This window comes from Schistocerca piceifrons, chromosome 1 (assembly GCF_021461385.2).
Source record: "Schistocerca piceifrons isolate TAMUIC-IGC-003096 chromosome 1, iqSchPice1.1, whole genome shotgun sequence".
In the NCBI taxonomy this organism is placed as follows: Eukaryota; Metazoa; Arthropoda; class Insecta; order Orthoptera; family Acrididae; genus Schistocerca; species Schistocerca piceifrons.
The window spans coordinates 497,630,361-497,654,051 of NC_060138.1; the positions used below are offsets into that span (position 1 = coordinate 497,630,361).

The following is a 23,691-nucleotide window of genomic DNA, read 5'->3' on the forward strand; positions in this document are numbered from 1 at the left end:
AATGGAATGTCTCTTGCGCCAATCTCGAACTACCATTCCGCGTTCAGTGTCTGTTACTCCCCGTCGTGCGGCCACAATCACGTCGGGAACCTTCTCACACGAATCACCTGCGTGCAAACGACAGCTCCGCCAATGCACTTCTCTTTTATACCCTCTGTATGCGATACTGCCTCCATCTGTACATGTGCATATCGTTATCCCATGACTTTTGTCATCTCAGTGTACCACACGGTGGTTAGTTGTCGCAGATGCTTCCAGTGTTGTCAGACATGTCTGAATGGTGAAGAATGATATGGTAGGTCCAAAGGACTGGGATCACAAGAGAACTGGAGGTCCTGGTGCTCAAAGACTGGCATATCACAAATGAGACTACAGATGGAAACTGAAAATCAGTCGTGGATCAATTTTCAACACTTTACATAAAATTTCGAACGTGAAAAAGTTCACTCGCTGTCTGGCCGCTCAATAGAGATCAGAAATGAGCTTCCCATACTCGCTTTAAAATCGTCAGCGAATCCTGTGACATAATTTCCGAACTCACCGTCTCCGTGTGCCCGTAGACTTGACCTGCCTGTCTCTGCTGCAGTCCACTCGTCACCTGAGTCTATTGAGCACGAGTGGTCCCGATTCGCTTAGAAAGGAGAGCGAGAACACGAATTCGCAAGTATACCCAGGGGCTCGCGTCATTCTCGCTGCATACGAAACCGTTTTAAAAGAGATTTCCGCCATTGAACTATAAATGAATATTCATTTATTCTATACAGTCATGATTTTGGCTTTGCAGCCATTCTCAAGTGTAATTTTATTTATCATGTAGATCATACATTGCAGAGAAGCAAGCGGAAATGTCACAAAATGTTCAACTTGCCTAAATGACTGAAGCAGGTTACACGCCAACATAACGCCTAGTCGGTTAGCAGTGAATATTGCTCTGTTTATACGCACATTTATGTAGATAAACTGTTTCGAAGACTGCTGTAAATTTATTTTAATATTTAATATCTATTCAGAGAACGTCTAACAATTAGAGTGGCACATACACACATTCGAGACATTACCCAGTCCAATAAACATGATGTGAAGATGAGGTGCAATCTGTAAATGACGATTAATTGTTAAAATAAATTACAGAAATTAATGATAATCTACACAACTCGCTATCATCTCATAAATGTAAGTTGCCACGACTAGATGAATATAGAAATAGTGCAATTTGTTGCTGCAGGGATGTAAAAGTGTCGTTACGCTTGTCCAGGTTTTGTTTGACGCAACAGATATATTTTCTCATGGTGGAGGTGGAATAAACAAGAACACAACCATTTTGTTTGCATTGGGCTAAATTTGCATGTTTTTCATTTGAAGTGTGGCCTATAGTATCAAACTTATCACCCTTTCTCTAATGGAACACATTTGCAATAGTATAGCCTACTTTGCATCAGTTAAGTTTTGTCTTACACCCACCATAGTCTTGCAAAACACAGTTATTTTGAAGGCCATCTGATCCCCACGATCAGTCATTTCGCTTTGCCATTGCTACATTACAGCAGCAAGATCGTGTACTCATCTTCCATACTAACAATAAGTCATCACTATTCTTACACCCTAATGCTTGCTTCCCAGCTTCACTAAGAGAGAACGAGTCAACGAGTACGGAGTGACCACAGTGCGTCAGCTCTCAGACTCGTCGTGATCACAGAAGTACAACACAACTGAAGGAAGCCCATTAGCACTGATTTAACAGCATGCCTTGATTTGTGAAGTATGCAGCCTGCAACATAAGACTCCTACTCACTCCGTTTCTAATCTCTACTGCTCACACCCATTCCAAAAGCCTGCCAAAATGAGGCAACAGAGAAAATATTGTAACTGTGTCAGGCCACTATAGATGACTTCTTTAGCTGCCTAACCACCATGGAAGAGTGATAGCTGTATCTTTATGACCTCGTAGACAAAGGAGCAAAGCAAGTGGTGGAAACATGTGGGCTCACCACTCCCCAAGAAGATAAGGGACCCAGCCATCATCAGAAAAGGTGATACATTTTTGGGAATGCCATGGTGTGGTGCTAATAGATAAGTACAAAAATCTTGTGACAAGCTTGCAGGAAGGTGTCAACAAGAAGAGTTGTGGGAAGTTGCTCAAGGGGTTGTTTTCACTCCACAACAATGCCCCAACACATTCTACACAGAAATGGTTCATACATGTTGCTTCTTTGGGCCATCAAATTTTGCATCATCTCTGCTGGTATGCAACCCAGTGGCTTCTTTCTCTTCCCTCAGATGAAAAAACAGTGAATGGCAGGTATTTCCCAAATGACTATGATGTGATTTCTGAGATGGAACATTTTTTGAACAGCCGAAATGCAGACGTCAGCAACCAAGGTCACCACCAAATTATTCATTCTTGGGAAAAATATGTCATATTGAAGGATGAATGTGTAAAGAAAGACTGACATCAGGCAGATTAAAACTGTGTGCCAGACTGGGATTTGGGATCTTTGCATTTCATTGGCAAATGCTCTACCAGCTGAGCTACACACCATGACTCACAACCCATTCTCACAGCTTTACTTCCACCAATATCTCACCTCTCATCTTCAAAACTTCACAGAAGTTATCCTGCATAACTTCTAGGAGTGCTAGTTTTGCAAGTTTCACAGGAGAGCTTCTATGAAGTTTGGAAGATAGAGGATAAAGTACTAACAGAGGTAAGACTGTGAGGATGGATTGTGAGTTGTGCTTGAGTAACTCAGTTGGTAGAGTACTTGCCCAAGAAAGGCAAAGGTCCCGAGTTCGAATCTCAGTCTGGCAAACAGTTTCAATTTGTCAGGAAGTTTCGTATCAATGCACACTCTGGTGCCGAGTGAGAATATCATTCTAAAGACTTTGACTACTTCTTGTAAATTAATGACCTCTTTCAATAAAGTTCTCTTTCATATTTGTAACTCTGCTTTTCACTCTTTGCATCCTATGAGATCAGAATCTTCTATTTGGAAGGTGTTGTAATGGCAGTGAAATCAGAATTTGTTCGTGGCATTTAAAATCTCAAAATATATTATGTTAAACATCATGACATTCCATTTACATAGCCAAATCTTGCACATATATTGTAAAGTGACACTGAAATGCCTGACCTTCACAATTAAGTTCCCATCCCAGTAAATAAGCAAATAGTCCAAACATAAAAATAAGAAAATCTACACCTTAATCAAAGTGGAGTGAGTTTATTTGTTTGTGTTAAATGTTACAACAGAACTAATGGTTATTTCTTGAAAGAGAGTGCACAGTTTGAACCTCTTCTGCATTACAAACCACTGTCTGCTCACTTAGCTTAGCCTTTTGTGCTCATTTCTACAGTGGTGAGCAAGCAGGGGGAAGGTGAGGAAAGATATCAGCCATGGCCTCTCCAAAGGATCTTCCTGACATTTTAATACAGTGATGTAGGAAAATCAGGATTCTAGATAGGAATTGAAACTATGCTTTTCTGGCACACAAGTCCAGTATGTTGATGATCTGTCAGTGAAATTTGTAAATTTTGTTCCATATGTTTTCATGTTTTAACTTTTTTGTGGTGTGTACTGAAGTACAAAATGGTATGCCATCAACTATTTATACCCACCTAAATCTGCTGTTGGCCAGTAAAACAGATTGACAGTTGGTAATCAGGTATGTGGATCCAGTCTGTGGTTACTGGACTTCCAACACTTTATTGTTCCTAGTCCAACATAAACAATGTCACTGTGGCTTATTCCATTGTCCCCCCCCCCCCCCCCCCCCCCACCCATGAAGCATGGACGTTGCCGTTGGTGGGGACGCTTGCGTGCCTCAGCGATACAGATGGCTGTACCGTAGGTGCAACCACAACGGAGGGGTATCTGTTGAGAGGGCACACAAACGTGTGGTTCTTGAAGAGGGGCAGCAGCATTTTCAGTAGTTGCAGGGTCAACAGTCTGGATGATTGACTGATGTGGCCTTGTAACACTAACCAAAATGGCCTTGCTGTGCTGGTACTGCCAACAGCTGAAAGAAAGGGGAAACTACAGACGTAATTTTTCCTGAGGGCATGCAGCTTTACTGTATGGTTAAATGATGATGGCGTCCTCTTGGGTAAAAAATTCCAGAGGTAAAATAGTCCCCCATTCAGGTCCCTGTGTGGGGACTACTCAAGAGGACGTCGTTATCAGGAGAAAGAAAACTGGCGTTCTACGGATTGGAGCGTGGAATGTCAGATCCCTTAATCGGGCAGGTAGGTTAGAAAATTTAAAAAGGGAAATGGATAGGTTAAAGTTAGATATAGTGGGAATTAGTGAAGTTTGGTGACAGGAGGAACAAGACTTTTGGTCAGGTGAATACAGGGTTATAAATACAAAATCAAATAGGGGTAATGCAGGAGTAGGTTTAATAATGAATAAAAAATAGGAGTGCGGGTAAGCTACTACAAACAGCATAGTGAACGCATTGTTGTGGCCAAGATAGATATGAAGCCCATGCCTACTACAGTAGTACAAGTTTATATGCCAGCTAGCTCTGCAGATGATGAAGAAATTGATGAAATGTATGATGAGATAAAATAAATTATTCAGGTAGTGAAGGGAGATGAAAATTTAATAGTCATGGGTGACTGGAATTCGAGAGTAGGAAGAGGGAGAGAAGGAAACATAGTGGGTGAATATGGATTGGGGGAGAGAAATGAAAGAGGAAGCCGTCTGGTAAAATTTTGCACAGAGCATAACTTTAATCATAGCTAACACTAGGTTCAAGAATCATAAAAGAAGGTTGTATACATGGAAGAATCCTGGAGATACTAGAAGGTATCAGATAGGTTATATAATGGTAAGGCAGAGATTTAGGAACCAGGTTTTAAATTTTAAGACATTTCCAGGCGCAGATGTGGACTCTGACCACAATCTATTGGTTATGAACTGTAAATTAAAACTGAAGAAACTGCAAAAAGGTGGGAATTTAAGGAGATGGGACCTGGATAAACTGACTAAACCAGAGGTTCTACAGAGTTTCAAGGAGAGCATAAGGGAACACTTGACAGGAATGGGGGAAAGAAATACAGTAGAAGAAGAATGGGTAGCTCTGAGGGATGAAGTAGTGAAGGCAGCAGAGGATCAAGTAGGTAAAAAGACGAGGACTAGTAGAAATCCTTGGATAACAGAAGAAATATTAAATTTAATTGATGAAAGGAGAAAATATAAAAACACAGTAAATGAAGCAGACGTCTCAAAAATGAGATCGACAGGAAGTGCAAAATGGCTAAGCAGGGATGGCTAGAGGACAAATGTAAGGATGTAGAGGCTTATCTCACTAGGGGCAAGATAGACACTGCCTACAGGAAAATTAAAGAGACCTTTGGAGAAAAGAGAGCCACTTGCATGAATATCAAGAGCTCAGATGGAAACCCAGTTCTTAGCAAAGAAGGGAAAGCAGAAAGATGGAAGGAGAGTATATAGAGGGTCTATACAAGGGTGATGTACTTGAGGACAATATTATGGAAATGGAAGAGGATGTAGATGAAGATGAAATGGGAGACACGATACTGCGTGAAGAGTTTGACAGAGCACTGAAAGACCTGAGTCGAAACAAGGCTCCGTGAGTAGACAACATTCCATTGGAACTACTGACGGCCTTGGGAGAGCCAGCCCTGACAAAACTCTATCATCTGGTGAGCAAGATGTGAGACAGGCGAAATACCCTCAGACTTCAAGAAGAATATAATAATTCCAATCCCAAAGAAAGCAGGTGTTGACAGATGTGAAAATTACCAAACTATCAGTTTAATAAGTCACAGCTGCAAAATGTGAATTTTTTACAGACGAATGGAAAAACTGGTAGAAGCTGACCTCGGGGAAGATCAGTTTGGATTCCGTAGCAATGTTGGAACATGTGAGGCAATACTGACCCTACGACTTATCTTAGAAAATAGATTAAGGAAAGGCAAACCTACGTTTCTAGCATTTGTAGACTTAGAGAAAGCTTTTGACAATGTTTATTGGAATACTCTCTTTCAAATTCTAAAGGTGGCAGGGGTAAAATACAGGGAGCGAAAGGCTATTTACAATTTGTACAGAAACCAGATGGCAGTTATAAGAGTTGAGGGGCATGAAAGGGAAGCAGCGGTTGGGAAGGGAGTGAGACAGGGTTGTAGCCTCTCCCCGATGTTATTCAATCTGTATAGTGAGCAAGCAGTAAAGGAAACAAAAGAAAAATTCGGGGTAGGTATTAAAATTCATGGAGAAGAAATAAAAACTTTGAGGTTCGCCGATGACATTGTAATTCTGTCAGAGACAGCAAAGGACTTGGAAGAGCAGTTGAATGGAATGGACAGTGTCTTGAAAGGAGGATATAAGATGAACATCAACAAAAGCGAAACAAGGATAATGGAATGTAGTCGAATTAAGTCGGGTGATGCTGAGGGAATTAGATTAGGAAATGAGACACTTAAAGTAGTAAAGGACTTTTGCTATTTGGGGAGCAAAATAACTGATGATGGTTGAATTAGAGAGGATATAAAATGTAGACTAGCAATGGCAAGGAAAGTGTTTCTGAAGAAGAGAAATTTGTTAACATCGAGTATAGATTTAAGTGTCAGGAAGTCGTTTCTGAAAGTATTTGTGTGGAGTGTAGCCATGTATGGAAGTGAAACATGGACAATAAATAGTTTGGGCATGAAGAGAATAGAAGCTTTCAAAATGTGGTGCTACAGGAGAATGCTGAAGATTATATAGGTTGATCACATAACTAATGAGGAGGTATTGAATAGAATTGGGGAGAAGAGGAGCTTGTGGCACAACTTGACTAGAAGAAGCAATCGGTTGGTAGGACATGTTCTGAGGCATCAAGGAATCACAAATTTATCATTGGAGGGCAGCATGGAGGGTAAAAATCGTAGAGGGAGACCAAGAGATGACTACACTAAACAGATTCAGAACGATGTAGGTTGCAGTAGGTACTGGGAGATGAAGCAGCTTGCACAGGATAGATTAGCATGGAGAGCTGCATCAAAACAGTCTCAGGACTGAAGACCCCAACAACAACAACAATATTCCATTGTTCTGACATACGTCTGCAGTGTCTCAGCAACATTTATTCAACTGTGGTGTTTTAAGCAAAAGATAAAAATATTCTTCAGTAATTGTCTCTAAACCTTGTCTTGTTGCACTGTAACAGCAACACACCACTTACAAAATCTTTAAGAAATTCCTTTTCATATCATTTTTAACATCATTCTGAACCAAGGCCCATGAGAAAGACAGGCCATGTTGTGTATGTCACAGCACATGACACTGCAGGTCTTATGAGTACCAGCAGCCATCTCTGGCAAGGTGTGAGTAACTATTTCAGATGAGTTTTCATAATTCTTGACTGTATGTTTAAAGTCATCCAAGTTCTCGATAGCACATGAAAAAATTAAGAGCTTTAGTGGGTACCTTTTCAATTAAATACTTATTCCAGAGCCAAACATTCACAAAGTGTGGTGGACAAGCCAACTAGTGTTACGTCACAAGTTCATTGCACGTCCCATTTGTCTCATTGGCCCTATACTGAACAAACTGTTTGTCCTCTGATAAAATGTTACTTTGGAAGATTTGGCCAAATTTTAAAATCCATAATGTTACACCCAATAACATATGGTGTAAAAAACAAACAATTTTCCCCCAGTTCAATGTTGCTTCATAGTTTTCTTAAACAGCATGACATATAATTGATAATAGTAATAGAACAAATTACAACTAGGTAAATACAATATTTATAGCATAAATATATACTTAATAGTGAAGTGTACCTCATCAATTAAATCCTGTCACAAAATGTTTAGTGATGAAGCTGAAATTTTGCAGTTAAGCAAATGGCTATCAGAGGAATACACGAATATGTTCACTCTACAATTTATAACGTGATTATTAGGAGCACTTGGTTTTTTCTGCACTTATTCCCCTGCCCCAATTTATGAATAAAGTAGGCAAAATATTATCTGAGATTAGTACTGATATAATCTGCAGTGAAACTAATAAAACATGGCCAATATGAATAAAAATTTGCAGCTATACTCATTGAACTTTCTTGCAATTTTTTTTAATTAGTCAATAGGCAAAATAAAGGTGAGATCAGTCCAGTTCCTCTTATAAACTCCCATCTGCTGAATCTGTTGTGCACTCCAACCCATGTAACAGTTACTATGTGAAACTTGTTTGTTTGATTTCTACATACAGTGTCATTTAGTTTTTGCCAGCTCACATTTACAAACTGGAAAGTAGAAATGGGTAAATGAATTTTACATTATATGACATCACCTCATAGGGAGAATTTTTGTCACTGCAGTTTCAGTTAGGAATTTTTTTATGCAAACAAATATTGGCAATAACCATTTGTGATTAATTCAACACATCATCTTCATATCTTTCTTTTAAAGTCCTGGAAGTCATGTATTGTAACCATATTCAATTATACACTAGTTTTGACATATTATGTCATTGAATGTGCTTATACGATATATGCCTTAGGACTCTAATGCATTTGCAGAGAAAGAAGAACAACCAGAACTTATTATCATAAAAATTGTTTGTGATCTTCATAGCAATAAATTTCTTAATTGTAAATGAATTTAGTCATTGAACTTTTGAACTATCAGCCCATCAAAATAAAACTGATAGGGAAGTGGAATAAAATAAGTGATATGAAAGAGTGAGAAGTAGCATCATCTGACAGCAAGCTTATGTTTGTGGCGACATGTAATGTTGTCGGCATTTGCTCATTTAGTATTACTGCCCCCTAATAAATTTATTATAGTTTGTCATTCATTCAGAAAAGAACTGTCACTGTAAAATTAGTTTCCCACTAATATCTGAAATAATAATATGTTGCAACTGACGTACTCCTTTTTTGTGGTTGTCTGCAGAGCTATGGAATACACTACAAGAAGGAACAAGAAATTGAAATGATCACATATGTTGATTATGTTGATTTTGATGGCGCTGCCTTTCGAGCTGGTATGCGAGAAGGTGAGTCTGTGAATTGAATGCAACTATTTATAATTCACATATGTATTGTTTCTATCATTCATAAACAAAGTGGCCCTCAGCCCACATGTTTGTATTTATATATTTAACTCATTTATAATCTACAATATCTCTGTCAAAGTTTGACACTATTACATTAGTTTTTTTTTTCCTCTGAGATCATATCCATCAGCTTAATCTCATAAAAATGTAAGAAAACATTTTTTAATTTGTTGCCCAACTGAACTGTAAACAGCTATTTCATTAATAAGTTTGTTAGTCACCTTTCTTTATTTCCCTCCAATGAAAAGGTAGTCAAAATAAAACTGGCTCAAAAAGTGTTTCCAGCATTTCTTTACAGTGGAATCGAAACAGCAAAGACATTACCAGAAATTAAGAAAAAGACAATTCCCACCATCTTCTGTAAAGAGCAGTTCTCCTGTTTATCAAGTAGGGTAAATTATTTTGATGTCTGACTTTTTGAGGCAGCTTTATTTTGGCCATGTTGTGTAACTGCAATTCTTACACAGAGTGGGCAACTCGGTCAGTAAGACTGGATATCAGTTTTTGTAGAGTAAGCCTCATTAATTTCATAATTTTTTCTCTCAGATGAATTCCTTTTTAGTGCAGTTTGAGGCCTTTCTTAGATTTTTCAACAGGCAGATGTAATTTAGTTTGGTATTTTCATCCCCTTTTGCCACTGGTTCCTTTATGGTTAGGCAATTTCTACCCACTATCTCAGACATGTTTACTCTAGCTTCTTATCCTTTCGAGCAGGCTTACCAATAGTAACACTTAAATCACTACTGATTTCAGTTTTGTTACATAACATAACATGCATTTGATGGCACTTTAATACAATTACAGTTGAGCTAACAAATCTCATTAACAGAATAACACTTTACGAACACATTAAACAATACTAATAAATAAATGATCAGTGTTGTAAGTGTAATTACCAATGTAATTTTTGTAGGAGATGTCATTCTCTCAATCAATGGGCATGATATGGAAAAAGCAGACCATAAGACACTTGTTAATTTCATTAAAAACTGTGATTCAAGGATGCGGATGGTGGTGCTATTTGAAGACTGTGTCCGAAAAGTAAGTAATACATAAAATATAATAAGACATTAACTGTCTATTACAGACTTACTTATTAATCATTTGATTACTTGATAATCAGTCTAGTATGTCTCCTACATACAAGAAAGACTGTACCACAATGAAACTTAAAAAGTCAAGTAAAATTACATGAAATACCTGCTTATCAGAGTGAGAGGAAATATCCTGTTCATCATCTTGTTCTGACAGACAAAAATTATTTATCTTTATACAAGTAATGCTCAGTTTACTCCCATATTTCAGTTTGTTAAGTAAACTTCCTTCCTTGTTACTTGCGTGCTAAATTTAATTGACCTTCATGAAACAGGAACACTTAAAATGAAAACTAGTCACTATGAATGGTGATGTAAGTGTGTAAAAGTATAAAACCTAATATAGAGAAAAGTGAATGCAGAGATATAAATACAAAAAATAGGCAAAAGAAGACAGATGAATGAAAATCAGGAGGGTGTGACAAATAGGTATTTTGTCATATTCTAATTTTTGTTTGGAATCAAGCAACTGTCTTTGAACTTGTATTAAAAAAATTTTCTCATCTAATTTCACTTTTCTAATTATTTACTGTACATATTTTGCAGCTTATGTCACCTTTGTTTAAGCTTTTTTTTTGAGGGTGGACATTGTCACTGTAGATTTTCACTTGGACTCTTCTCCCTTCTCTTCTCTATGTAAATAGTTTCATTCACTATCTTATGAAGAGATTTTTAAGGGAACCTTTCAACTAATTCAGTATTAATGTTCTTACTTCCAGGCTTGATTTGCTTCCCCTACTTGAGTATTGTTTTTGATCTGTTTGACATCCATTTTTTACTGTTTTTGAACTCACATCTCTTGGTTTACCAATAAAAGGCAGAAAACAGCCAATAAAAATGTAATATAAATTATGATCCAACATAAATATCATCTGAAATGTTTAATGATATTCACATATATTTTTAAATGCTATTCATTGCATATTTAAAAGACCAACAGCGTGATTTTCAGATAAATGTACTATAATTGTTCAGAATATTAGCTATTTCCTGATTGCTTTAAAAGATTATTATGTATAGCTATATTGTTATTCTGCATATTTAAAAGACCAACAGCGTGATTTTCAGATAAATGTACTATAATTGTTCAGAATATTAGCTATTTTCTGATTGCTTTAAAAGATTATTATGTATAGCTATTTTGTATTGGCATTGATGGTTTACTTTTGTTCATATAATGGTAATCTTAAGGAGAATATACTGTTGTGATCAGGCCATAATGTGTTGACAGGTGGAACTTCATATGCGATACATCCAGCTGCAGCGTGTCCTACAGGGAAAAATGGCAGAACTTGAGAGACTGTGCTTGCGAGAGCGAGAACTCTTACAGGGCAAATGGAAGACACACAGCCTCCCTGCAAGAAAGAAAGCTAGTGCATCTGGATCTGGTGATGCTACCACACCGACACAAACTGAAGGTTCAGAATTTGGATACTGTCGACCAACAGTGTCAACTGAAGATGTGGCAAGGGTGAGTTACATCTGTGTTTTTCCATCTTGTTTCTGCATACTCCACTAATTCCCTCCCTCTTGCCTCTCCTCAGCTTCTTCCTCACTCCCTCTTCTTCACAATTACTTCCATATTTTTCTGTTTGTTCAATATTTGTTCTCTTATTTTTGTCTTTAATGGGTTCAGTTAATAAGTATATGATTTGACTGAAATGCAATAACAGTTGTATAGGTAGCATAGTTATTTCCTGACCGATGCAACTATTTCGTAATGCAGTGTGTATCAAGGAGAAGTCGCTTCACTTCTGCTTCTATATACTAAAATGGCATGCAATAGATCTACAAGTAAAGCAGTTATTAATGTGAAAGTTAGTTTGAATAACATGAAGTTACATTTGACTGTAAGTGACATACCCTTCACTTCTTCAAACTTTGCAACATGTTTACTGGGTCACTCAGACAGCTATAGAGGAACATACAGGTCAACAGCAAATCAAAACCACAATACAACTTTTTCATTACTTTGTACATACAGAGCATTGCATGAGTGAAAAAAAGAAAAAAAAACACCATAGAAATAACCAGGAATTAAACTCCATACAAATGTATTTGTGCTCTGCCACTTACACACAAAGTCACAATATGTTTGCATACTGAATGTATCTCATTCATGTTACACAGTGGATATAATTCTGCAATACAGTCTATATTGTCTGACACCAATTTGTTGTAGAATTGTGAAACATTTTTTGTGCTCACACATTATGACATTCTTGGAAAATCAAAATCTCCTCTACAAAAATCAACATGGATCCCATAAACAGAGACCTTTTAAAGTCAGCTCACACTGTTTGTCCACGAGATCAAGAGCAAAATTAACATGAATTTCATATACTGAGACCTTGCAAAATTCAGCTCACACTGATTGTCCACAGGATCAAGAGTGCCATAGACGAAGGTGCTCAGTTGATGCCATGTTCCTTGATTTCCACAAGACATTCGAAACTGTTCCACACTGTCATTTAGTCAACAAAATATGACCTAACAAAGAATAAGACCAGACTTTATGTTAATAACCTAGTGGATAATTTTGAAAGCTCCATAAGGTGTTTGCATACATTGCTGTTGTATTACAGAAAGACTGCAATACCAAAAGAATGTAGTGAAATACATGAAGACCTACAGATGATTAACGATGCACAGGGTCTGGTAGTCGACCCTAAATGTAAATAAATATAAAGTATTACACCTAAACAGGTAAAGAGGTTCCACTACTGTTCGATCACACTATAGGTGAAAAATCAAACAGTAACTGCCACAAAATACCTAGGAGCAACCACCTAGAACAACCTAAAGTGGATTGATCATGTACAATAAACGGCAGGAAAAGCAGATGGTGTATTGAGATTCATTTGGAATATCTTACAGAAATGTAATTAATGAAAAAAAGAGTAGCTTACAAAACATTCATTTGACTGATTATTCAGCACTGTTCATCATTTGGGACCCTTAACAAGTAGGATTAAAAGAAGCGACAGAGCAATGTGTTTTGTCATGGACAGATGCTACAAGAGAGTGTTGTGCATCATGGAGAGGTTTACTGTTGAAATTCTGAGAGCTTATGTTCCAAGAAGAGTCAGGCGACATATATATATAACTTCCTCCCACATATGTTTCACAAAATGGTTTTTATGGCAAAACTAGAGACATTAGTTGTCATATGGACCTTTACCAGCAATCATTATTCCCAAACACCATTCATAAAGTGAAAAGTAAAGGATGCTTGCAGAGCATAGATGAAGACACAGATGTACTTATGCATAAAAGGAATTGAGCAGAGATAACCCAAAAATGTATTTTTATTTTATTATTGTATTATTGGTAGTAAGAGGGTAGAGTCATGAAATAAATACCAACAAATTTTATGGAAATTCAGTGCATCATAAACAGTTTTACATGCTCTGGAGTATTTTCTTTCTTTATGCTTATACAAGAAAAATATGAAGGAGTTTATTCTGTAAAGAGAAGTGAAATAAAATATGCAAAGTGCTTGATGATAAACTCTAAATTTCAAACCCAATTAAGGTCTTTACTTACCTCACTAAACAATATATTCATATGAAAATATGATATAATATAATTATTGTCACTTGTTCACTTTGGATACATAAGACATCAGAAGTTGAGAAGGAAGTGAGTCAAGATTGTGGCTTATCCCCAGTGTTATCTCATTCTGTACACTGAGCAAGCAGTAAAGGAAACAAAGGAGAAATTGGGAAAGGGAATTAAAATTCAGGGAGAAGAAATAATAATTTTGAGGTTTGCTAATAACACTGTAGCTCTGTTAGACACAGCAAAGAACTTGGAAGAAGACTGGAATGGAATGCATAGATTCTTGAAAAGGGGTTGAAAGGTGAATATCAACAAAAGTAAAACAAGGTTAATGAAATGAATTAAGTTGGGTGATGCTGAGGGAATCAGATTAAGAAATGAGATGCCAAAAGTAGTACATGAGTTTTGATATTTGAGCAGCAGAATAACTGATGATGGCCAAAGTACGGAAGATATAAAATACAGACTGGCAATGGTGAGAAAAAACATTTCTGAATTTGTTAACATTTAATATAAATTTAAGTGTTAGGAAGTCTTTTATGAAGGTGTTTGTACAGTGTGTACCCTTGTACAGAAGTGAAGTGTGAATGGTACATGGTTCAGAAAAGAAGAGAATAAAAGCTTTTGAAATGTGGTGCTATAGAAAAATGCCAAAGACTAGGGGGGGGGGGGGTCTATCAAATAACTAATGATGAGGTGCTGAACTGAATTCAGGAAAAAAGAAAGTTATGGCATAACTCCACTAAAATAAGAGATTGGGCATCAATGAATAGTCTGTTCATTAATGGTGGGAAGTGGTTGTGGAGAGGGGAGGAGAGGGGGGAAGAATTTAGAGGCAGACCAAGGTCTGAATACAGTAGGCTGGTTCAATTGGGTGTAGATTGCAGTTGTTGTTCAGGGTTGAAGAGGCTTATACAAGATGGACTAGCATGGAGAGCAGCAGTGAACCAGTCTCTGGACTGAAGACCACCACCACCACAATGAAAACCATGATATGTACAAGTATCTTCCCAAGTCCATGTTAAATGCTTCATACAGATTTATTGTAGTGCTACTAATTACAGACCTTTACTTTTTTGTGACTATGTGGAATACACATGAAGTATAAGTAGTTCTCATTACTTCCTAGTTTCATTGTTACTGATAGTGTTATTCTTATATTGTAAAATTTGAAAAGTTACAGCTTGATGCAATTCTGGAGACTCATTCTATTGTTTCTCTTACACACATTTAAATTGATTTTCTTACTTCAATTAATATCACATTGGATGTTTCTACCTGACTACAAGTGAAAGTCATTCATAGAGTTAATAAAGTATTTCTATGTAACACAAATAAGAGTGATACTTGACTAATAAAATACGCAATTGGAGATTATTTAGCTTCTAAACAAAATTCACTGTGATATTACTAAGTATGTACTTCTACAACCAAATCAGGTGCAGCAGCAGCCACAGACACAACAACTCATGATGGCATATCAGTACTTGGATCCCCGTTACCGAGCTTACATGCTACAGCAGCCATCAACAAGTAGTAGCGGGGAATACCTTGTGAGCTGGCCTGGTCCTGTGCCTAGTCCACATCAACGTTCCATTTCTGGACACCACCACAACCACAGTCATCATCATCACCATCACCACCATCATCATCAGTCACATCATCACCATAAGACATCAGACCAATTGCCAGTCAGGCATGGTTCATCAAAAGGTTACCATCAGACAAATGGTGTGGCTGCAGCTGGACCAGGTAAGATGACATTCATCATCACTGTTCAAAAGATTTTCTGAGTTGTTTCTTAGTCATGTTTAACATGTGGAATCTTAGGTTCAATGAAACCCAAATATTCGCTCAGATTTGACGATCCCTCCCGGGGATGCCTCCTTGCAAAAACCCCTCCAAAGATCAGTATGCTAGCCAAATGAAATATGCAGTAAACACAACTTTAAAATTTCTACTAATGAAATAAAAATAATGGCACTCAAAGGAAAATATCCAGTCAGATCAAAAATTGTTTTGGATGACTCAGTTATAGGACAAGTCTTATTTAGTGATGGTTGTTCCCGTGTTATTCTGGACGAAGAGCTTCACAAGAAAAAACACAATTGCAAATGAAGATATTAGAACAGAAGTACAAATTTTCAACATGACCGAAAAAAAATTAAAAAATATCATGAAGATTGGAGACAATACCTTCTGAGAATGCTAGGTAACAGGATTCTCCAAAGATCATGAACTATATGCTGAATGGGAAAAAGAGATATTGGAAGACCTCAAAGGGAGTGATTTTGTTTGTGAGTTTGTAACAGGAAACAGCCCAGTCCTTGAAAGAAAGATGATGATGAAGATTGTAATGAACTGAAAACCTTTAGGGGAAGAGCTCAGCACTGCTTTGAATGTCAAATCATTCCAGCTTCCTTTCTGATGAGTTGGCAGAAAAACACAAAGGGACTTTCTTCCCTTCTATGACTGACAGAGGTTGGATAAATCTGTTTGTATTTGTAGAATTTTGTTCAGTTTCTGTAGCGTTGATCATGTACTGCATTATTTTTAAACCAATTGTATATTAATCTTGTGTGGAATGTGCTCAAGGCTTTCTTTTGAATTAGGTCTATGTATTTCAGATGAAAGTAGCTTGTAAGGCTCCCAACCTACTCATACTAGCCCCTGAGAGATGTAGATGTCATAGTGTCAACAGTACACTAAGCCCCAATGAGCAATCACTTCTGGAAAGTAAAGTATTGCATATTAATAGGTGGCTAAATACTGGAATTGGTGGCAGAGAAATACTTAACACCTGGGGTACGACACTTTATTAACGTGCCCCCCCCCTCCACGTCGGCGTCCAGGATATGACACTACACTTTAGTGGCACCCCCTCTCCCCCACCCAGGAACACATACGGTAATATAATGTATAGAATTTACTCAAAAAGTAGTATATTTTCCGGAAAATCTTGTTTGTCCTGATGCCCATTTGGCCATTTGGTGCCCCTCTGCAAGTGGGTCCAGGACATAACAGCCCCTCTTGCCGCTTCCCACCCTCACTATGCCACTGAGGTTAACAATAATGAAAATACCTGGATGAAATAATACGTAAGATAAAGGAAAGGCAACCACTCACCTGTAGCTGACTGATTTGAAGCACATAGACACATGTAACAGAATAGCAGTTAACTAGCTTTTGAGCTCTTGCTCTTTCTCCAGGAGAAGTGCACATTCGTGCACACAACCACACAGGCACCTAAACACACATGCCTGTGGCTGTGGTGAAACTAGAATAAATACTGTTGTCTGTTGCATGTGTCTCTGCACCACACATCAGTTGGATAAAAGGATAGGTTAGCTGGAAATGGAATTTCAATAGCACATTTCCTATGAGATTTAATCTACCCTGTAATACATTATAAGAAAATGAGGAAGAGATGGAGCACAGGTTCAGATTAGGTAACAATGGGGCAGGAATTTGGTGGTGCATTTTTCAAAGGATTGGGTATAGAGAACTGTCCAAAATCAGTCTCCAGATCACTTTTCTTTATTTTCACATGACTGATTTTGGGCAAGCTGCCCATCTTCAGATCTAGCACAAAAAAATCATGTGGAAATACAGAAAATCAGTCTGGAGATTGGAAAAAAATCAGGTGTGCAACTGCAGCAACGCCATTTCTTTCATTGATGTCTTTGCATAGATCTTCTGCCCAACTCCCACTTGGCTCACTCATGGCTGGAATGATTGACAGAAATGGAGTTTCTACAACTGCACAACTGGGATCCTATGGATTGCTTATTGAAATCCTATGGACCATTAAGACAATATAAGTGTTTGCAACAAAAGCTGGGTGTACAGGCATTGTTCTTCTGTCACAGGCGTTGTTAAAATAATAAATACAGCAAGAAAACATTGAGAAAACTCTGATATTTCAATAATGTCTGTGGTTCATTGTCTCTTTTACAATTTATTAAAACAGTTATGCTCTCATTTTTGCTGATGCAAGATTTTTTTCATAGTTTTGGTGCAACTGAGTCATAGCTCAAATTTTATATCACATATATTACATTCCTATGGAGCTTAGCTGTACTTGTAGTATTGAGACCAGATAGTTTTTCTAGAAGAAGATTATGAAATTACTTAGTACATACTAGGAAGTTTTTACAAAAATTTCATTGTTTACATTGAAATTATTTTCTCCACACCAGTAATCTTTCAGTAATTCATTCATGCTTTATTGTAATGTAAATATGTATTAAATGTTCAGGTGGCAGCACCAAAGCATCGAAGTCATCAAGCAAAGGTCAGGAACAGCAGCAGCAGCAGCAGCAACAACAACAACAACAACAACAGCAACAGCAACAACAACAGCAACAGCAGCAGCAACAACAACATCAACAGCAGCAGCAGCAACAGGCTCAACAACAGACTCATCATTCATCCCATCATCTGTGTAATCCATGCATGCAAGCAAGCAACCAGGATAGCTCAAGTCTTGAAGCTTATGATCTTGCCAGCCCTTGCTGTGATCCTCACTGTGTGCCATCATCAAGAAGAAGATCTCGGCATCACAAAGAGCATAGAAACAATGGGCATAGCAGTAAGAGCAGTTCAAAGTCTGTTCCTGAGTCTAAAGGTACATTGTTATATGTTAGATGATATCATAATGTAAGAACTACAATTACTAGATTATACACATAATAAACATAAGTAATCATTTTCTCCTTGTTACATAATATGACAATAGATTGGGGAAACAACCAAATACTGGTATGTTACTTAGAAGTACCATCCACAACAAATTTTGCATACCACAGATGTTGATTTTAGATGGATTATTTTCATGTCCACATAATATCTTTATACTGCCACTGAGTCCTAATATGTTTACAACTGATATGAAATTGGCAATGATATTGTTGATGTATCTTTTGTTTCACAGTATGTACAAGACTTTTCTAACAATGTAGTCAGGTTAAAAACCTATAAAACTATAATGCAAAGAATTACTTGTAAGCTTCCATAATATGCTCTATATAACACAGAATTACAATCTTTATCAGATTGTAATAACTCGGTGATTACTGGTAAAGTATGTGTAATGAAACTTCTCAGAGCCTCTATGATTATAGAGGCACAATGTGGGTCTTGTTCCCTGTTACATTGCATGAGATCCTTCTGATGACATTTTTCAGTGGCCTCTGAACTCTGTGCGACACATTTCAAGCATAACTTTATTGCATGACAGTGACATATACATGCTAAGTATCTCCTTGCATCTCTGATTCAGGACAGCAGACAGCAGATGAAGTAAGGAGTTGGTTTGGGACAGAGGAGGGGGGGGGGGGGGGGGCAGATCAACTAATAGTGTGAAGTTGAGTTCTGTGGAAGAGCCCTAACCATATACAAGTTTCACAGTCAAACATGAATTTCTCATGGCTAAAAAGTTTATGCTACCTCCTGAAATACTGAAAATAAAAATGTTTTGAGTGTTTGGATTTAGATTGACTGTCATTTGGCTGAATGCCATTCCAGAACTGCATCTCCAGAACTGAGCTTCAGTGGATGATTATTCAGCAAATAAACACATGTAAATGACAGTGAAAATAAATACCTTAAATTGTTTGATTTTGGAATTGACCACAAGGTAGAGTGTATCTGTATGTTTCTCACTGAACTGTCCCATGCGTATATATTTATGACATTTGTAATAACTTCATATGCAGTTTCTGTGACGTGTCAGTTCCCTTTCAGAAATTCTCATTTTGAATTTGTTATTTTTCTTTCTTTGTGTGTATTTGTAAGTCTCTTCTTATCTTTTCATGTGACAAATACTGTGAATGAACATGTCTCAAAATTGAAAACATATGCTCTCAGCATGTTATTTATGCTGAGAAGTCTATATAAAGAATAAATCTTTGTTGTTCAATAAAGGCATACACAGCTGGCAACCAGAAATCACATAAGTGATACTTCTGAACTACGGAGTTTATGAACAATTTGTTGCTGACCAGATTCATAAAAAATGCAGCTACCATCATGCAAGATCAGCCTCATTCCTGTCTTTCAGTGATGCAGCTGATCACGAATAAATATTCTGCTGTATAGTGCAGCTGGCTACAATGAAATTCAGAAGTGGTTGTAATTATTGTCTATGGGTTAAATGTTAGCAAATATTACATTCATATAAAAATGGGGATGGTCTAGTCAAGGGTAACACAGAAAAATAATGGGAGCTAGGAGCATTCAGTAACATCAGTGCACAAGATATCTCACCCTGGTAGAAGAGGGGTACTCAAAGTGGTTATTTGTTCTGTTGCTTATGAATCAAGCTGTTATTCATTCACTGGTTATTCAGACACTATAGTATATATGTGTTTTATACCTGTGATAAATGTGGAGGCAGTAGATGTCTGTGACACAGCTCGAATTCCATACTGTTACTATTTTTATGTTCCCTTCACCTGTTCTCTTTGTAACATTCCATTACCTTTCCTGGAAATCATTTTGTAAACTACTGAACTTCACAAATTAACTTCCATTCTGACCCTCACCGATATCACCTTTCATAAATTTCAAATCCATTCATTGTTTCCCTTAGCTCCAGAAGTAGTTGCATTGCTCTGAAAGCAAGACATTTCTTTGTCTTTCAGTATCTCTGTTTGTTACATCATATCAGCACAGTTTTCCTATTGTGTTGACTTAATTTGAAATATAGTGTACTTTGTATTAGGCTTCTTAAATAGGATGCTCTCTCTCTGTGTTCAATTTTTATCAATTGCTTATGAAGTATATAATTGTGAAATACTTTCAAGGTTGATTTCCTAGTTACAACATTTTTATTAAGTTTACTTATAATTTCACTGTTTAAAAGATAATCTGAAATCAATTTCAAGTTAGCTTTCAGACATCTGTGAGAAGTTTTTCCAAATGTAGGAAAAAATCAGAAGTTAATTTAATTTCTGTCACCAGGGTGGAAAGAAAAAACTGGGCGTTCCGGCTCACAGCCAGCTCCTGTGACAACTACAGTTACCCAACCACAACGTTCACATCGCTATTTCAACTTTGGTGCTGGTCTGGTCAGCCAGTGCAGCCTACACTCATGTACATCAAGTGAAATCAGTTGTACAGTGCCTGGTGCTACTGGTGGTGAGAGCAGTGCAGCGTCATATACCACATCTCTAAGTACAGATACGCTCTACTGGGATCCCCCAACACAAGAGGTTTGTTAACAGAAGTCAACAATTGTTTTTATATGACACACAAAACAAATGGATTATGAACATGCATTTTTTACAACCTGTCATGTTCAGATCACAAGTAAATTAAAAATCTCATGACACATTTACTCATATCTGAATTGTTGCTAAAGTTGCTTATAGTACATACTCCTTCCTTCCAGTTAATAGTGATGTTTCTTTAACTCTGAAAATCATTTAATATGGTATTTTTATTCATAATTACATGTTAATTGTGTGTGTGTTTTTCCATGTTTGCATGTCTTTTTTATAATAATTATCTTTAATAACCCATCTAACCCTGTTCTGAATTCTGTCAGAACTTTGCTTATCATATTAATACAATATTTATCTAAAAACAAAGATGATGTAACTTACCAAACGAAAGCGCTGGCATGTTGATAGACACACAAACAAATACAAACATACACACAAAATTCAAGCTTTTGCAACCAACAGTTGCTTCATCAGGAAAGAGGGAAGGAGAGAGAAAGACGAAAGGATGTGAGTTTTAAGGGACAGGGTAAGGAGTCATTCCAATCCCGGGAGCGGAAAGACTTACCTTAGGGGGAAAAAAGGACAGGTATACACTCACACACACACACACACACACACACACACACACACACACACACATATCCATCCACACATACACAGACACAAGCAGACATTTGTAAAGGCAAAGAGTTTGGGAAGAGATGTCAGTCTAGGCGGAAGTACAGAGGCAAAGATGTTGTTGAATGACAGGTGAGGTATGAGTGGCGGCAACTTGAAATTAGCGGAGGTTGAGGCCTGGTGGATAACGGGGAGAGAGGATATACTGAAGGGCAAGTTCCCATCTCCGGAGTTCTGACAGGTTGGTGTTAGTGGGAAGTATCCAGATAACTCGGAGAGTGTAACACTGTGCCAAGATGTGCTGGCCGTGCACCAAGGCATGTTTAGCCACAGGGCGATCCTCATTACCAACAAACACTGTCTGCCTGTGTCCATTCATGCGAATGGACAGATTGTTGCTGGTCATTCCCACATAGAAAGCTTCACAGTGTAGGCAGGTCAGTTAGTAAATCACGTGGGTGCTTTCACACGTGGTTCTGCCTTTGATCGTGTACACCTTCTGGGTTACAGGACTGGTGTAGGTGGTGGTGGGAGGGTGTGTGGGACAGGTTTTACACCAGGGGCAGTTACAAGGGTAGGAGCCAGAGGGTAGGGAAGGTGGTTTGGGGATTTCATAGGGATGAACCAAGAAGTTACGAAGGTTAGGTGGACGGTGGAAAGACACTCTTGGTGGAGTGGGGAGGATTTCATGAAGGATGGATCTAATACAATATTTAATATCACTATAAACTGTGCAGTCTGACAGTTTTAGAAAATATATAATAATTTATTTCCATCTCATTTTTTTTCTTTTCCAGCAGCAGGGAACATCAAGCCGAAATCACTCAACCAAAACAGCATCTGGTAAGCAAGGAACATCTAACTCTTATCACCATCACCATCACCATCATCATCATCATCCATCAAGTTCACAGCAACAAGACTCTAACTTTTCGTCTTATAATCCAGCAAAACCTGCCAAATCTTGGGACAACCTAACAACAAAAGCCTTTGGTGGATATGGCTTTGGTTATGGTTACCTAGACACTACATCTGTGAAGAGTAGTGGGAAAGGCCACAGCAGGACCCAGAGCACCAAGGTATGAAGCATGTACTTAAACAGTATCGTTAAATGTTGTGTACTTATTTGTAAATATTTAATCACATTGATCTGACATCTAAGCAGTTGCCAGAATATAAAGTACTTCAAACATTCAATATCGTTATATTGTTTTCTTAGATATTATTCAGTCCTGATATGCATGTAAAATGCAAATACTTTAGAACAATGTGAACTATTATACAAGGGGCATTTGAAAAGTCCATGCAGAGTCTGAGAAATGACACCACCGGCGCGTGTCAAGGTCATGTTTAGTTAGTAGCATCTTTGGAAAGAACGCGCACCAAGTTTCAGCCATATTGGTCTATTTCTTTGTGTTTGGCATTCGTGTGAATCAAAGAAGTTGAGTGATTGTCAAAAAATGGACGAAAAAGAATTTCGTGTGGTGATTAAACATTACTTTACGAAAGGCAAAACGCCTCAGGAGACTAAAGAGAAGCTTGATAAACATTGTGGTGACTCTGCACCTTTGATTAGAACAGTTTATAAGTGGTTTCAAAAATTTCATAATGGCCATATGGGCACAAGTGATACTGAACATTCTGGACACCCTGTAGAGGTTACGACTCCAGAAATCATCGATAAAATTCAATGATACGGTGATGGATGACAGAGAAGTTAAGGTGCGTAAGATTGCTAGTGCTGTGGGCATCTCGAATGAACAGGTACATAATATTTTGCATAAACAGTTGGACATGAGAAAACTATCTGCAAGATGGGCTCCGCAATTGCTCACGCTTGAACAAAGATGGAATCGTGTGAAGTGTTGCAAGAATGATTTGCAGCTGTTCAGGAAGAATCTGCAGGACTTTAAGCATTGTTTCATCACTGTGGGTGAAACATGGATACATTACTATACTCCTGAGACCAAACAACAATCTAAACAATGGGTTACCAAGGGAGAATCTGCACCAAAAAAGGCAAAGACCATTCCTTCAGCCGGAAAGGTTATGGCAACTGTCTTTTGGGATTCGAAAGGGATAATCTTCACCGACTATCCAGAAAAGAGTAAAACTATTACAGGTGAA

At 37.7% G+C, this 23,691-nt stretch overlaps 1 protein-coding gene across 7 annotated transcripts in view; it reads left to right on the forward strand.

Annotated features, from left to right (window-relative positions):
• The window catches only part of LOC124796088 (AF4/FMR2 family member lilli-like), a 482,595-nt gene that overhangs the window by 453,900 nt on the left and 5,004 nt on the right, over positions 1 to 23,691 (forward strand). For 4 of the 7 annotated variants that reach the window (XM_047260193.1, XM_047260215.1, XM_047260177.1 and 1 more), the window contains exons 4-10: positions 8,903 to 9,005; positions 9,979 to 10,106; positions 11,391 to 11,630; positions 15,160 to 15,472; positions 17,979 to 18,347; positions 20,684 to 20,934; positions 22,362 to 22,643. In XM_047260193.1, the coding sequence (XP_047116149.1) occupies positions 8,903 to 9,005; positions 9,979 to 10,106; positions 11,391 to 11,630; positions 15,160 to 15,472; positions 17,979 to 18,347; positions 20,684 to 20,934; positions 22,362 to 22,643 (1,686 nt within the window). The remainder of the gene's footprint in view (positions 1 to 8,902; positions 9,006 to 9,978; positions 10,107 to 11,390; positions 11,631 to 15,159; positions 15,473 to 17,978; positions 18,348 to 20,683; positions 20,935 to 22,361; positions 22,644 to 23,691) is intronic. The other 3 variants (XM_047260200.1, XM_047260207.1, XM_047260185.1) reach the window with 3 other exon arrangements.